At 34.4% G+C, this 13,078-nt stretch overlaps 1 protein-coding gene across 1 annotated transcript in view; it reads right to left on the reverse strand.

Annotated features, from left to right (window-relative positions):
• LOC149778510 (sushi domain-containing protein 2-like) overlaps positions 1–13,078 on the reverse strand; it is a 103,679-nt gene that overhangs the window by 31,793 nt on the left and 58,808 nt on the right. The window contains exon 3 of the mRNA XM_089939393.1: positions 4,826–4,972. Within this exon, the coding sequence (XP_089795519.1) occupies positions 4,826–4,972 (147 nt within the window). The remainder of the gene's footprint in view (positions 1–4,825; positions 4,973–13,078) is intronic.

Below are 13,078 nucleotides of genomic sequence, written 5' to 3' on the forward strand. Positions count from 1 at the left end.
TTGCCAGAAGACCGTATGCTAGACATTTTATGTATTAAAATTGTGCAAGTCCAGATCCAACATTTTACACTTGAAGACAATTAACAGAAAAAGAAAGAAGAAAAACAACTTAAAACTATTTTGGATGATGGTGGTATTGGCACTATTTCGTGACGTTTAAATTAAGCAATAGCACTGCAACTGAGAAATCCACAGGAGGCGATTACGCCATTACTCCAAGAAGGCAAAGTCAAAACGATTATGGAGCAAGGAAAAGGGTCCAGCCTCTTCAAAATCAAAGAGGTCATGTGAAGAGGCACCGGCATATAAAAAAGAAACTTATTACAGAATAATATATGATACAGGGTCAACAATGTTTGAAATTGGTGTGACCACAAGAATTGTTTTTCAAGTTCAATACTTGTATCTCACACGCAAAATCATTTATAGTTTTAATCTCGGTTATCTGGAACATATTAGCATCGTTTACAGCCTTTTTATTATGCTTCCACAAACACCATTTCAGGCATTATATTTACATATATATATATATATATATATATATATATATATATATATATATATATATATATATATATATATATATATATATATATATCATGATGATAATACAGTCAGTAAGTAGGAGTAGTGACAAAAGGAGTTTCCCGACAACAGTTATGTTTGCCAAATTGGATGTGCAACTGGCACCAATTCCATTTCGGACAAACTAGATATCATAAGAAGTATATTTAAGAAAATCCCATACTGATAAAACCATCCATTTGGAAGTAGAGATAACAATATTTTCAAGATAGCCAACATGATGGCCATATTGAGGGTTAGTCATTTTTATTTAGGACCGAGTAGACACCATAAGAACGCTTCTGATGAAAACCCAGTGTCCAAATGCCTTTACCTTTAGTGGAAGTTGCTAAAAGAAAGATTTTCAAGACGGACATAAATTGGACGTCCTATCAGAATCATTTTAACTAAAAGCAACAAAACATTGTAAATAGTTTCTTGAGTGAAAACTCCATGATGATATGACTATTCATTCAGAAGAAGTGATGATAACAAGATTTTCATGTACGAGCCAGCAAATATCATTCGTTTGGCGAAGCCCCATGTCGATATGATTTTCCGTTCAAAAGGAGCAGTAATAAAAATTCTTCTAGCTCGCTGCCATGGCGTCCATACTGGATGTAAGATCAGCCTCATTTTCATTTAGGGCCAAGTAGACATAGTGAAAACTATGTGGGCATGACCGTCCATGTAGGAGGAGTAGTGATGACAAGACTGTTACAACGGCTATTGTGGCGTCCATACTGGAGTTAAGGTCGGCATCATTTTCATTTAGGATCAACTTGACAAGATCAGAAGTCTTTTGGTGAAAATTCCATGTTGATATGACGATTCATTTAATAGGAGTAGCGATAACAAGATTTTCAAGACGGCCACTGTGGCAGCCATATTGGATATGCGAGCAGCACCATTTTCATATAGGACTAATTAGACCATGTGTGTGTGTGTGTGTGTGTGTGTGTGTGTGTGTGTGTGTAAAGTTTCAAGAAATCATCCAAGCAGTTTAAGAGAAGTAGCGATATAAAAATGTTGTGCTAATGGAGAGACGGACAACGGACGATCCGATACGCGCTTCTGGTCTATGGCCAGTACAGCTAATAAATTCTAGCCATTAACTTTACTTCTCTTTAGTAAAAACAAAAATGTAATTACAAAATGCCATTTCATACAGGTTTAAGTTCTTTGTCCATAGAACAGCCTTTTTGGCGGAATCAATACACCGGTAATACTACCCTTGATAGCTGAAACTGTTAAAATGCCGTGTCATGCTTGGTCTAAAATTGATTTTAAAAGGTGGATTTCACCAAGCTTACCGTATCACAGTTAATATAAACACATTCTTACGTAGTTTAAATAAACAATGAAAACAACAAGAACGCATCATTACCAAATTAGCCATCAAATATTACAGGTACTTGTACTTGTTTTTTGTTTGTTTTCTCTTTCTCTCTCTTACAATAAAATATAATCTCGGTAAATCTTGCACCAGGCTTGCATGGTAAATGCTTGGTACTGAAATAGTCGTTAGCCGCCCGGATGCCGATGTGTGTCATATCAATTAGGAAATACGGTTCCTTTTCACCTCGCCCTGTGTCGGAGCAGATAGACATTATGCGATAAAATGCACAGTACGCATAGGTGTGGCTGAAGTTTATGCTTGCTGACTTTATGGAGATCAACGATCTAATGAGCCCTGGGGTCCACGAAAGGATAAAAAAAATTTTTTATAAATATGTTCAAGTCATTATGCTCTTCTACTGATTAAGTGCGCTTGTTTAACAGATCAGATCCTTTTTTAATTGTTTCCCATAAAATATTAATAAAATCTTTATCCTCTTCATATTTTCGCATCTCAGCAGTCATCTTGAAATAATTGATATAATCTCTTTACTAACGATACGCCAACATTTCAGTTATGGGCAATGCCTTGTGCAATTTTTGTTTATTAATATTTTTGGACGTGTTGGGGTTATTTAATGTAACATACAGGTGAAACGGAAAACCGATATTTTATCATAATTAATCCCTCATATTATTGTAATGGAAAAAATGCCTTCCTCATGTAAATTAGGTTGTTGTTGTTGTTGTGGGGTTTAACGCCATTTTTCAGCACACGATAGGCTATACATGGCGGCCAGTATTAATGGTGGAGGAAGAATCTGGGAAAACCCCGGAAAGAACCACCGACCCACGAGAAGCTACTGGCAAGCTTTCTAACATACCCACATTGGCTGAATCTTAGACTCGAACCGCCGCAGACAGAGGTGAGATGGCAGTGATCCGTAACGAAGAGCGCTTTAGACCACTCGGCCACTCGGGGCCCCGTAAATTAGGTAATTATTGCAAAATTACCATGTATGTATGTATGTGTATGTGTGTGTGTGTATATATATATATATATATATATATATATATATATATATATATATATATATATATATATATATATATATATATATATATATATATATCTTTGTGGTCCTTTATACGACATAATTATATTCTTTACACATATATAATTAAAATCTTAACAATGTGTGAAATATACTATCACTATATCATTATATCACCATACAGGCACATAAAATAAATCCTCTAAGAATGTACTGGCCTAAATCGATCGATTTTAAGTCGAGTTCGAGATAAAGTTAAAATAATGATATTTACTAATTGTTGTGTGAAACCATTTAAAATCATTCTGTAATGTCAAAAAACCAAATCATTATTATTCTGAAATGTAGGTTGAAGCTAAGATACTGTATACTTTCGAAGTAGGCCCAGCTGTAATATTGTAACATTGGTATTTACTATACCATGAAAAATGGTAGCCGGTAAAACTCGTATAAGCGATACAAAAATAAGAAATAAATTAAGTATGCTAATGCGCCGTATCAAATATGTAAAATTCAACGTTCATACATAATTCGATAAAACTGTACATTCTTTCTGAGTAATAATAATTCCTTACTATCTCAAACTGTTATGATTCAATATTTCATAGAAGCTAGTATGCCAGAATAATATTTATTAGTATTTATTATCATTATTATAATATTCATAGGAATAAAACGTGCAATAACACATTAAGACAGAGACCTTTGGTAAAGGTCTTTGTTTCTTCTCTGCACATGAGTCACAATCCAACTACGGGTTTCATATAATACAGCAGAAGATCTGCGTTAACAAATTTCAAGACCCCGTTCAGCTAAGCTGACACACTAAAAAAATATAACAACTCAAGATACAGTGGATGAACATTTTTATAAAATATAAAGAACAAATTAATAAATATATTAGACATTAAGACTTCAATTTCTGCTTGATACAATAAACACAACAATTGACCTGGTTAATCCAATTCCCATTTACAAGTTAATTCATCGTTCAGAATTTTATATCTACATGTAAGAGAGTCAGTTTTTTGTGTTGTCCCTTTTACACAGCTGATTCAAACGTTCTCCTCCTTCCTCATTCATTCTTTCGTTTCCACCTCTTCCTCCTTTCTTCCTCCTTCTTTATATTTCTTCCAACTTTTCCGTTTCCTTCCTCCCTTTCTTTCGTTTCCACCTCTTACTCTTTTCTCCTTCTTTCCACTTCTTCTTACTTCCTCCCTTCCTTAATCATCGCTTCTACTCTTGACTTCCCCTTCCTCGTGCGTGTACCCTGCGGGCTTCTTATGGAGCATTTTAATACAATTCCAATTTCCCTTTACGAGAGAAGTCACCATGAATCATGGAGTGGTCTTTCTTTAGAATTCGCTCAACCAGTTTCCGTTTCCTGGAACACTGATCAGCATCAGACTCATGCGCCTGTACTCTTCAGAATTCTTAGCACACTGAAATCGTAATGAAGTTTTCCTATATAAATGATGCCTGTTCCCGCTTAAATTGTAGACCACGCCTCCGTTCTGTTTGAGCCCTCTAGTCCACAATATTTGATTTGTCTGTTACCATTGTTTGAAGTTGGCTCAGCACCGACCGTCCTACTATTGGCGGCTTAACTCGAAACTAATGAAAGGATTGTTTCTTCGAAGCAATCTTGGGAAATCCGGATCGTGTCCCGACTGGGCAGAACATCCCTTTCAAGGGTATATGTAACAAGCAGAATTCGTTACAATGCAAATGAAAATAGTCAACCGTTTCAGCAATTAGAAATATAAAGCTATTTGATAGCTTTTTCAAGGTTTCGTGTTCAGTATTAAGAATCAGAAGAAACAAAATTCCCAATAGATACAGCATGTATGACTGATATTTAAACTCACCACTGCCGCGGCTCCTCCCAGACCGGTTGTTGCGTTCCCCTGCTCACCCTGGCTATTGGCCCCAGATGTCCACACTAACTTGTAGTAGTTGAAGAATGCAAAAGAAAACTGGCCATCAGTTATCAACACGCACTGGAATGTGTTCCTCTGAAATAAGATTTAAAAAATAGCGCATATAAAATACAATGTTTCTGAAATACTCTATTTTGTCCGAGTAGTTCTGCGATCCGACTCAGAAAATTAACTTTTCAGCTCGAGTTTGAAAACTAGATTTTTCAGGAAGGACTTTTGTAAATACATTTTGGACTGCATTTGTACGACCATTACATACAGGCAGAAACGTTTTATGATCGCCTGATCCGGGGCCCACGGTGGATGAGTGGTCTAAAGCGCTCGTCTTTACCGATCATTGCCATTTCACCTGTCAGCGTGAGTTTGAGTGTCAGGTTCGGCCGATGTGAGTAGGTGAGAAAGTTTGCTCTTAGCTTCCCGTGGTTTGGTGCTTCTTGCCGGGTTTTCCCGGGTTCTTCCACCACCAATTATACTGGCCGCCATGTATCGCTCTAAAAAAGCGATGTTGAGCCCACAAGAACAATAACATCTGATCCTGTATTCTTGAAAACTTTTTCAATACGTCGCCCAGATAAAAATAAATAAAAACCAAGAGTCTAATATGATGCTTAACTTGCACTTTTGTCACGGCATTTACTGTGTAAAACCAGAACCAGACATCTGGAAAATCCAAAGAGTATTTTTTCTTATTTTATTGAGGAACAACCTACATATGGCTATATTTTAGTTTATTCTATGCGTTTTACTCTAAGAATAATGAATCGGGTTTGATCACGTCTTGATGCACTAATAACATGGGCTGAACATTAGAGATTTTAACATTTTGTTTGGGTCTGGACAAGGAATGGAAACAGCAGTAATTCAGTGGATAGTGTATTGGACTTGAACCCAATAGTCACGGCTCTGTACCCTCGACGCCAGCGCGGGTTGGCTACCAATGTGTCTTCTTAGGAAAGGCACTTAGCTCCCATTTCCTCGTCATGATATAGTCAGTAATGTGGCAACGATGATTTTAAAACGAATAAATCAAATGGACAAGTAATGATGGCGATAAAAAGTGGTAATTTATTTTTTAATTGTACTTTTTATATTCACTGTTACGCTAGATACACAGAACTGGGTACAATTTCAAAGTATTGCTTATTGTGCAAGGACGCCATGTAGTCCTACCTGCAACAAGGAGACAAGTCATACAAATTATTCGGCAATGATTTCATTTAGTGCTAATTGCAACATGAGGACAAGTCATACAAATTATTCAGCAATGATTTCATTAGTGCTAATTGCAACATGAGGACAAGTCATACAAATTATTCAGCAATGATTTAATTAGTGCTAATTGCAACATGAGGACAAGTCATACAAATTATTCAGCAATGATTTCATTAGTGCTAATTGCAACATGAGGACAAGTCATACAAATTATTCAGTAATGATTCCATTTAGTGCTAAATGCAACTGTGGGACAAGTCATGAAAATTCCAAGACAGTTGAAGCTTTATGATGGGAAAACAAAACAAGGAAAAAATATAAAACTCTAAGGTAAAATATGGAAAGAAAGCTTTAATTTACCATTTTTATACAAAAAATGAAATATATGATGTGCCTTGAGTCTAGTAGTAATGAAAGGCCTAGTGATAGTCAAGAGTCTAATGATTGTGAAGGGTCTAGTGGTAGTCAAGGGTCTAGTGGTAGTCAAGAGTCTAATGATTGTGAAGAGTCTAGTGGTAGTCAAGGGTCTAGTGGTAGTCAAGAGTATAATGGATGTCAAGAGTCTAGTGGTATTCAAGGGCCTAGTGGTAGTAAGGGTCTATTGTTAGTCAAGAGGCTAGTGGTAGTCAAGGGTCTATTGTTAGTCAAGGGTCTATTGTTAGTCAAGGGCCTAGTGGTAGTCAAGGGTCTATTGGTAGTCAAGGGCCTAGTGGTAGTAAAAGTCTATTGGTAGTCAAGGGCGTAGTTGTATTCAAGTGTATATTGGTAGCCAAGGGCGTAGTGGTAGTTAAGGGTCTAGTGGTCGTCAAGGACCTAGTGATAGTCAAAGTCCTAGTGGCAGTGAAGAATTTTGGGAATATATTACTTTTGGGCATCAGCTGTAATTTGCCTTTCAAATGCAATCAGATGAGAGTAAAGCATTGCTTGCCAAACGACTCTGAAGTTTGTGTTGACAATGAAAATTTTAAGCCAAACTGCACTGAAATGGCTTTGTTCTTACAACATACACTATATATATATATATATATATATATATATATATATATATATATATATATATATATATATATATATATATATATATATGCATATGTGGTAGAAATGTTTCAAATAAAAAGTTAAAACCAAATTTATCTAAATTGCTGATACGCGTGCTACGCTCTCCATTACAACGCAAATTCATAAGTTTAAAAATGAACGTCGACGTTTCTTAAGCATATCGCCATAAATGTTAAAAATGTTAAAATTAAAATAAAAAACGTAAAAAACGCATTTTTTCTCAATAAATAAAAAAAAAAAAAACGTTCCAGTAGTTTTTAGGCAACACAAAAATCAATATTTTACTTATTTACATGCTACATACCAGTTTTAAAGTTTCAGTGATACAAATATGAAAAAATGTCAAAAGTTTTAAACCGTAGTCCAGATAACATTGAAATTTTTTTCACTCAATGTCGTTATCACCATCTGACTGATCTGACCACTCTATGGTTTCCTCCATATAATAAACTGTATGGCCGATGATTTAAAAAAAATGGAAGTACCAAATATAAAAAACGCAAAAAAATAAAAAACGTAAAAAAAACCGCGTTTTTCTAGGTAAAATAAAAAACGAAAAAAACGTTTTTATCATCTATGCATATCGCTACTGCCTAAATGCATAATTCATCACGTTCAAGGACTTTCTGTCCCATATCAGGAGTAACGTGAACAGTTATCGAGCAACCGTCAATTAGTTTATGGTAGAAACACATTTATTTATGCTTGCTCACATCTAAGTGCTAAGGATGTCTCTGCTGTTAATTTAATGAAAATATCTCTTCCAGAATATAGAAAAATGTGAGTTGTTTCGTGGACTATAAACATCAGCTCCACCCATATAAAGCTGTGCCGCCCGGAGTCCTGATTTCCTTGATAGCTTTCCTAACGACCTAGAAGGGAAATGCACTCTCACTAATCTCTCGCCATCATCAAAGAAGCATTGAAATGGGTGGATCTTGTTTACAAACACTGTTATATAACCCATGACACTTTCAGCTGAGTTAGGGTATTGAATCAAGAAGAAATGGGGACCGATTAAGTTTATCCTTTAAGGATGTTCGCTTTTAATAATCAGCTCTTACTGTGAAGCTAAAATGACGTAATCACTAAATTATAACACCAGCGATCTGGCGTCACATTTTACTTTCGTCAATCGCATCGCTGTGGACTCGGAAACAGGTTGGCGGTATAGAAAAATGGCAGTTTCCTACTAAATAATGAAAGGCATAATGCTTACAAAATCTGAATAATGACAGTCATATGAAATTAACTGATACACCTGAACGAAAAGTATACTAGACTTTAGAAATATTTCGCAATTTACGACAATCCGTAAATCGATCGTGCAGGGTTTTTTTCTTTCTAGAAAACAAATGAAATCTATAATAAAAAAGCATGTACCCACTAACATATACCTTTTGTGTCTTTCATAAAATCAGTTTGCAATCTTCAACAGGTGCAAATATTAAAACTTTTTAAATAGTCCTTCAACGAATAGTTCGTTGACAACTCGTGACAATATTTTCTGCACTCCATTATATGTAATGACCCTTCCAAGAAGACATATTATGGTAAGAGAAGAGAAAACCTGGCGAGAAACCTATATACATTTAAGAGTGTTTGTGTTCCTTAGACCCCTAAACATGAAAAAACTATTTAAATGTATTTGGTCTCCACAGATCCGTAGCCATGGTTATGAGAAATAACACCTAAACATGGAAGTGTATTTTGTCTCCTTAGATCCGTAGCCATGGCTATGAGAAATAACCCCTAAATATTTAAGTGTATTTTGTCTCCTTAGATCCGTAGCCATGGCTATGAGAAATAACCCCTAAACATTTAAGTGTATTTTGTATCTTTAGACCACAAGATACGTAAAGAACCGATAAATATTTAAGTGTATGTTGTCTCCTTAAACCCCAAGATATGTAAAAGAACCTATAAATAATTAAGTGTATTTTGTCTCCTTAAACCCCCAAGATATGCAAAAGAACCTATAAATAATTAAGTGTATTTTGTCTCCTTAAACCCCAAGATATGCAAAAGAACCTATAAATAATTAAGTGTATTTTGTCTTCTTAAACCCCAAGATATGTAAAGGACCGATAAATAATTAAGTGTATTTTATCTCCTTATACCCCCAGCTGTGTAAGAAATCACTATTAATATTTAAGTGTATTTAGTCTCCTCTGACCTTTATCTGTGAAACAAACCAGCCGATAAATATTTAAGTACAGTTGCTCTATGTAAAAACAACTGCAAATATTCAAGTGTATTTGGTCTCCGTAGTCATTTATCTATGTAAAAAAACTACTATCAAATAATGAAGTATATTTTATCTCCTTATACCCTTAGATATGTAAAGAAAGAAAAAAACAATTATAAATATTTAAATTTTGTTGGTCTCCTTAGACTGATAGCTATGTAAAAAGAATGCTATCAATATTTAGGTGTATTTGATCTCCTTAGATCCTTAGCAATGCATATAAAATTATATAATATAAAAGTGCAATAGGCCAATTTAGACTCTTAGCTATGTAAACAAATACATTTCAGTCTGTTTTGTCCCCCTAGACCCCTAGCTATTTAAAAAAAAAAAACCACTATAATTACTTAAGTGTATTTGGTCCCTTTGAACCCGTAGCTATATAAAAAGATATAAATACTTATGTATAATCGGTCCCCTGAGAACCTTAGCTGTGTAAAGAACGTTTACTTTACAAACTGATAAATACTCCAACATTCCACAAGCGAATATCTTTAAATGAGAGCTTAGGTCAAGCAACAACTCAAGCAACAACGTTTGACACAAGCGATCATCCTCAATCGAGTACTTAGTTCAAACAACATTTCATAACTGATCATCCTTAATTCAGTACCTAGGTCAAAGAACAACTTTCGACACTTGGCTGGGGTGCACGGCAGCTCCGTGCCTCTTTCTCAAATTCATCGCCACTTTGAGATGAAAAAAAAAGTATCAGAAAACAGTTTCACGACTATCTTTGTCAATAAATCGCTAAAAAGGCGTAAAATAATATGACACATTCTGGCATAAAATCCTCATGTTTTCTTAGTATTATTAGTACGTGCAGGTCAAGGTCCAATGTATGTATATTCAGACAAAAATGAAGGCAAACATTTCGGATGGTTAGCAGCTTACTGGTTCCCCGGTCGACAATCATAAGAATGTATAGAATAAATTTTATCTCCAACTTTTCTAGTTTCATAAAATTTGAAAAATTAATATAACGCAGGTGTTTGTGAAAGATGATCCCCTACCCACCATCTCAATAAATTCATCCAAATGGTTTTAATGAAGCCCGTTATGTACTGCATCAGTCATGATATTTCTTCAAGCAAAGAATGTATATAAAAATATTTAAATAAGCTTCTCCCAAATATGGTATGACAATGTATCCAAGGATAACCGTATATACTCTCTTACAGTCGAGTCCAGCTTCAAACTGCACAGACCCGAATCTGCCGTCACATTATGTATTAAGCTCCAGCAGATCTGGGTCTATATAATCTGTTTGGAGTAGTCCGTAGATGGACCCTGATCTGCCAAATCACTATGCGGCGGAAGATCAGGATCTATATGTTTGCAGTTGGACTTGATTTATAAGCGAGAATGTATGGTACGTATGGAAAGTTAAAACAAATAATGTATTAGACATTTGAATATTGCTTCCTAGTATCTTTATGTGAAGTCGCCTTGACTATTTAATTTGTTAGGTCTTGATAACGTATTCTATTTGTTTAAAGCCCTTGCAAACCTACGTTTGTATCTGAAGGAAACGGAGGAGTGAGCAAATCTGGAATACGGTTTAAGAATTACAGAGGTGATATATTTTCGATTATGTGTAGGTATAATTATAATTCTGGATATATTATAACTTTAGTTCTACTTGTATGACATTCACCTTATATTGTCATAAGTAGGGCTCCAACGGGTACTTTGTTCAAACAAAAATATTCCCAAAGATTTTTACAAGTCAACTTGATTCAACTAGCACATGGCATATGACTATTCTTTGGTATTCGACATAATATTACCTTCCTTCGTGTTATTCATAATTCGGCCCTTACGAATTACACATTAAGCAAACATTCACGAAACGTGAAGAATTTATCATTTTTGAAAAATGGATTGATAATCAAGATTTCCCTGATTTAGCATTTTTTAATAGTAATAATCATTAGCCCCAAAGAAAATCGACTAACATAAAGAAAAATGGTAACATTCTATTGGAAGGAATTTTCTCCCCCAAAATCAAGACGAATTCGCTTGCTGTGCGTAGATTTGAATAATGTGATGAATAATTATATATATGACATCAAAATATTTATACCACAATATATATGACATCAAAATGTCAGTTTAATTGCTAGATCAATCAACACCGGGATTTTTTAGACAGTAACAAGCGTCGATGTGTGTTCATTGTTTCATGACTGACCTAGACATTACACAACAACTAAAAAGTATATTCCGCAGCTATCCACTTTGGTGTTATTATTATTTACCTGTATGTTTATAAATACTGCCAAAAAAATGGCTACAAACTGAATTGGATTAGTAAGCATAAATATTTCTTTTAAATTAATTTTTCTAATTATTACAAAACGCGATTGCTAGCCTGGAAAGCTATTTTCCTTTCTTTCATCTTCAAGTACAATCTTTGACTTTTCGATCAAATAACGGATACAAATTAACATTTTGAAACTTAAAATAAAATTTATACAGCTATAAATACTTGGGTCAAATTCAAACGTGTGATCTCGTGATACCTGTTATTACTTTTTGTTATGGTGTAAAAATATTTTTATTACTTTTTTCGTAACTTTTGTGTTTATTACTTTTGTTTTGGTGTAGAAAATTATTTATATACACTTTGTGTAAATTTTTCATTTATTGTTTTCGTTTTGGTGTACAAAATTATTTATATATATATACATCATGTAGCGTTTGCGTTTATTAATTTTGTTATGATGTATAAACCTTTTGTGTTTATAACTTGTTGTCAGTAATCAGCGTGTGAATGACAGATGATGCTTTCTTAGATATTTTATAGAGATGTATAAGGCGAGTTTTAATTGAAACGAACTGCCAGCAGATTCGTCTAGATGCAGAATTTCAGGCACTTTATGCAGAGAACACAATAATGCACAAAAATCAGTTTTAAGTCAACTTTTAAATTTATCCAACTAGTTTACAGTTTTCAGTAATTTATATTTTAAAGAAAAAATTAAAATGTGTATTTTTATATGAATGAAATTATTTGTAACTACTCATGTCGATTTCCATTCCCCTTTCTCTGCTGTACGTGATTTTCCACAGTGACAATTGCATTGCAATACCAAGTCTAACTACTGAACTTAAACATCATTATTCAAACATAGACCAGGCTGTTTCGACATTAAAATGACAAACTACATGAAATACCTGTCATAATTTGCATACTCAGCTGAAGTGCGCTGATTAATTATACATTTATTTCTATGTAGACTGCTATTTCTGCAACTTGTATCTTCAGTTTAATTGACAAAACGTACAACGTTTCCTTAATCGGCAGATAAAATCTACGATCGATCTGTGCAGTTATTCATAAAGGGAATAAAATGGAATCAAATTTTAGGGTATTACTGGTTGCTAATCTAAACAAAAATGCTTAAAAAAGGCGTAAGTAATTAATTTTTGAGTTTACAGGATAACGTGCTCTTACCGTCTGATAACATGACAGTCTATGTAGACATTACATTCCTCTACATTAACATACCACACACATATCGTACATAAAACGAGGTTAGAGAATTTTTAATTCGTACTCAATGGAATCGCGAAGATCTCATGAAGTACAAAGAGAACGAACAGAATGATCTTTCGTAATCTACTAACGTACAATCTGATTAAAATCATATATCCAT

Source organism: Sinohyriopsis cumingii, chromosome 17, assembly GCF_028554795.1.
Source record: "Sinohyriopsis cumingii isolate HCF-2022 chromosome 17, ASM2855479v2, whole genome shotgun sequence".
In the NCBI taxonomy this organism is placed as follows: domain Eukaryota; kingdom Metazoa; phylum Mollusca; class Bivalvia; order Unionida; family Unionidae; genus Sinohyriopsis; species Sinohyriopsis cumingii.